The sequence below is a fragment of the Austrofundulus limnaeus genome, unplaced genomic scaffold (assembly GCF_001266775.1).
Source record: "Austrofundulus limnaeus strain Quisiro unplaced genomic scaffold, Austrofundulus_limnaeus-1.0 Scaffold412, whole genome shotgun sequence".
Taxonomy (NCBI): Eukaryota; Metazoa; Chordata; class Actinopteri; order Cyprinodontiformes; family Rivulidae; genus Austrofundulus; species Austrofundulus limnaeus.
Window position 1 is genome coordinate 13,726 of NW_013952814.1, and position 4,883 is coordinate 18,608.

At 40.6% G+C, this 4,883-nt stretch overlaps 1 protein-coding gene across 1 annotated transcript in view; it reads right to left on the bottom strand.

Moving 5' to 3' along the window:
• The window catches only part of LOC106528908 (consortin), a gene marked incomplete at its 5' end in the record, with an annotated part of 33,819 nt that overhangs the window by 6,394 nt on the left and 22,542 nt on the right, over positions 1–4,883 (bottom strand). The window contains 1 exon segment of the mRNA XM_014024192.1: positions 4,139–4,401. Coding sequence (XP_013879646.1) covers positions 4,139–4,401 — 263 coding nt within the window.

Below are 4,883 nucleotides of genomic sequence, written 5' to 3' on the forward strand. Positions count from 1 at the left end.
CAACTGTTGCTCTCAGCTGACGAGCCGGCTCTCAGCTGTTAGAGGAAGGTTGCGCTCCGTGAGCTACCGGGAACCAGCCGACGAGCTACCGGTCGATCACGATCGACYGGTTGAGCACCCCTGCTCTAGAGTCATGGCTTCATAAACAAAAAACACTCTGAGAGGCTTTAGGTTAGGTTATGATGTCTGGCTAAGATTGCATTAGTTATGTTTAATACCAGGAATAGCAATATCTGGCGCAATAATAATTGTCTCCAATTTATTTGAGTTTAGTTATAGACAATTATCAGACAGTCATTGGTTTATATGTGAAAGACATTTGGTCAAGGAGCTCAATTTGTGGACCTTGGATATCTTAAAGGAGAAATAAATTTGAATATCATCTGCAAACAGATGGTAAGAGACATCACTAAACTGCTGTGCTGCATGATTCTACCTAAGGGTAGCACGTACAACAAAAATGAAATTGGTCCTAGGATGGAGCCCCGAGGTAGACCACAACAGGACCAGATGTTATGTTAATTGCCAAGACGCAGACGTTCCTGTCAGTCAGATAAGAAGAGAACCACTTCAGCAATGCACCAGTCAACTAACCATATCCACCCTGTTTATCAGGATAGGGGAATCATCTGTATCAAAGGCTGAGGAGAAGTCTAGCATGATTAGGACAGTAGATCTTCCTTAGTCAGCAGCCATCTGGATATCACTAGATACAGTGGGGTGCGACATTTTGGGCAGCTTGTTAATTTTCCTGATTTACCTTTATAAATCATTGATTGTTTAGATTGTAAAAAATCAATTAAATATACAGGATCATATAGCGGACAAACACAGTGATATTTGGGAAGTAAAATGAAGTTTATATGATTTACAGAAAGTGTGCAATAATTGTTTAAACAAAATTAGGCAGGTGCATAAATTTGGGCATCAAAATGAAAACCTTATCTCAATATTTAGTAGAACCTCCTTTCGCAGAAATAACAGCTTCTAAACACTTCCTACAGCTTCTAGTGAGAGTCTGGATTGTGGCTGAAGGTATTTTAGACCATTCTTCTTTACAAAAATCTCTAGTTCATTCAGGTTTGATGGTTTCTGAGCATGGACAGCTCTCTTTAAGTGACACCACAGATTTTCAATAATATTCAGGTCTGGGGACTGAGATGACCATTCCAGAACGTTCTACTTGTTCCTCTGCATGAAGGCCTCAGTAGATTTTGAGCAGTGTTCAGGGTGGTTGTCTTGTTGGAAGATGCAGCCCCGGCTTCAGCAGCTTCAGCTTTGTCACTGATTCCTGGACATTGGTCTCCAGAATCTGCTGATATTGGTTGGAATCCATGCGTCCCTCAACTTGAACAAGATTCCCAGTCCCTGTACTAGTCACACAGCCCCACAGCATGATGGAACCACCCCCACATGTTACTGTAGGTAGCCGGTGTTTTTCTTGGAGTGCTGTGTTCTTTTTCCTCCATGCATAACGGCCCATGTTCTGCCCAAATAAATCTATTTTAGTTTCATCAGTCCACAGCACCTTATTCCAAAATGAAGCTGGCTTGTCCAAATGTGCTTTAGCAAACCTCAAGCAGCTCTGTTTGTGATGTGGGCGGAGAAAAGGCTTCCTCTGCATCACTCTCACATACAGCATCTCCTTGTGTAAAGTGCTGAGCAGTTGAACGACTCCATCAGCAGCAAGATGATGTTGTAGGTCTTTGGTGCTGGTCTGTGAGTTGACTCTGACTGTTCTCAACATCCTTCGCTTCAGTTTACTCCAGATTTTTCTTGGTCTGCCACTTGGAGCCTACACTTGAACTGTGCCTGTGGTCCTCCATTTTCTCACAATGTTTCTCTCTGTGGAGACTGAAAGCTGAAATCTCTGAGATAGCTTTCTGTATCCTTCCCTAAACCATGACGGTGAACAATCTTTGTTTTCAGCTCATTTGAAARTTGTTTTGAGACTCCCATGCTGCGACTGTTCAAAGATGCAAAGAGGAGAAAAACTTACAATTGCCCCCCTTAAATACACTTTCTCATCACTGAACTTACCAAAGCAAATTTGAGTTCCAATAATTAGTTCTAAAGTTTTTGAAATCATAAAATGACAACAGTGCTCAAATTTATGAACCTGCCTAATTTTATTTAACCAATTATTGCACACCTTCTGTAAATCATATCAACTTCATTTCACTTCTCAAATATCACTGTGTTTGTCCCTTATATGAAATATATAACTGATTTTTTTTTTATCCAAACAATCAATGATTTATAAAGGTAAATCAGGAAAATTAACAAGGCTGCCCAAACTTTCGCACCCCACTGTACTTCAAGTAAAGCTAGTAGAGTGTTTTTTTCCAGCCAGACAGAAAAGTGTCATGGATATTATTGGCCTCTAGGAAAAATATAAGTTTTTCTAGTATCTTGACCAGGAAAGGGAGCTTAGAAATAGACATATTTTAATCTATTGGGTTAWGGTATTCAATTCAATTCAATTCAATTCAATTTATTCATATAGTGCCAAGTCACAACAATTGACATCTCATGACACTGTACACAAAAAACAATCTAAGGAAGCCAAGCCAGCAGATTGTGTTGTTTCTCCACTWCATCACAATCTCCCATTCTCCAATAGTAACTGGTTGGGTTCACCAGGTTTCATGGATAAATATAACTGATTATCATCAGCACAACAGTGGAAATTTTAAGTGGGGGCAGGAGACAACTACTTTTCAAAAGACATAAATGCATTATTTTTCCTATAAAATAATGTAGTTGCTTTCTCTTGGTAGTATGGCTTTACTTAAAATTATATATTTGTGAAATTCATTATTGGGATGTTCCAATTTAGGGTTTTCCAATGTTGGGGGGGTCAGGACCCCCCCGGGATTTCCGTCCTTGATCAGGTCACTCATAGAATGTTTCTTACAAATCAGGTCAATCTACAGCCAATTTGAGTTTGATTCTAAGACAATCACTACGTGTAATTATGTATATTTATTCAATTCAAAAATGTTTATTGATCCCAAACYCATTCAACTAAAGAGTTAATGTGGATGGTGATGGCTGTGGGCAGGAAAGACCTTCTGTAGAGGTCTGTATTACAAAGAAACTGAAGAAGCCTCTGACTGAAACCCTTATTGTGAACGTTTGAATAAAATGCTTAGAATTCCATTCCTTCTCATAATTATTTGATCTCAGTTTAAAACTCTGGCATTTGAGGCAGCGGGTGATTCAATGTAAGGAATTTTCTTTTTCCTTGCTTTAGCTAGTTAGCCAAACCAGAATGAGCCAAAATCTAAATTCATCTTTATGTGTTATCTTTTAATTATTTTGTAGTCCTGTCTGCAGTTTGTGCCGACTGTGTCTCTACATTTTGCCTCAGATAAGACAGATTTAGACATTTTTAAGTAGTCTTGACCAACAGTCCTTTCACTCATTTTCTGACCTTCAGAAAGTATTCAGCTAATAGCTCTTTAAGAATAAGCTTGTTGGCCTTAAAATACACATTTAGTCTGTCAAACTGGGTTGTTTTCAATATTTTTCACAAGTACAACTGAAGAAATGGAAATAAATAGTGTCTTTGTGACAGGCTGCTGTTAACAAGGTCAGTGTTTAATGTTTTCTAACAAGTTATTTAATAGTCCTGATCTTGAATCCATCAGTGTGGGGCCTTCAGYCTGCACTATTTACTCTGGAAAAGCTCTGATTTCCCTTCAGTGTGGGACTGGCCCCTCACTCAAGACATCATATTTTGGCTCAGGCTCAACATTCAGCACATTTAGCAGGGTGTAGCACTGCAGTCAGCCCACACTCATGAACATGGGTGGAGGGTGACGATGATCTCACAGAGGAACCACAAAGATCATTTCATGGGAGTGTGCAAGCAAAGAAAAGGACTGTTCATGGTGTTGGAGTGATCTGTTTTGTTTTCTGCAGGAGAAACAAAGGAGGAAGGAAGTTTGAAACATCTATGCAGAGAAAGATGGATGGAAGGAAAGGAGAAAAGAAAAACCAAAAAGATTGTATAGATTTTTACACTTATAGAACAAGGACATGTCTATTTAAATGTAATTCTGCAACCCAGTTCTGACAGTGGTTTTCCCATCACCCCTCTTGAGAATGACTCAGCAGTTGATTGTTATCTCACCCCCTCTGTGTGGGACAGCTTGGCCAGTTCTTTGTCCGACGCCTGTGGCACTCCTGTGGGCCACTCCACCTTCACCTCCTCGTCTTCTGGTGTCTCCTCACAATGTTCCTCGTCCTCCTCCTCTACTTCATGACCTTCCTCAAACGCCTCTTCTCCTCCTTCCTGCTCTTCTTTGTGGCTCATCTGTGGTGAAGAAAACCCAGAGACAGAGACCGGGTCCTGTTCTTCCCCTTCATTGCAGCGCGTTGCTTCAGGCTTCCTGGCTAAAATGTGAAGGAAACAAAAACAAGTTGCCACTTATTTGTTTGACTGAAGCTTTGACATGTATGATAYTTAACTGTGTTGATAAAAACTGAAGGATTATATCACAAATGCTCCATTATCGTGTAAATAATGAGCTAAAATAGGGGTTTTCAAACTGAGGGGCGCCAGGGGTCTTGAAGCGGGGCGTTGGGTGAATCAGGAAGTGGGGCAAAAATGTAAGGCTTACGTTCACACTTGCACGTCTAAGATTAGATTGTTTTGCTCAGATCTTATCTTCAGTGGTGTATCACATTAGTCGGGCCCGTTTCCAGTGAGAGTTGGACTCCGCCAAGGCTGCCCTTTGTCACCGATTCTGTTCATTACTTTCATGGACAGAATTTCTAGGTGCAGCTGAGGTGTTGAGAGGATCTGTTTTGGTGGCCTTAGGATCGCATCTCTGCTTTTTGCGGATGATGTGGTCCTGTTGGCTTCATCGGAACGA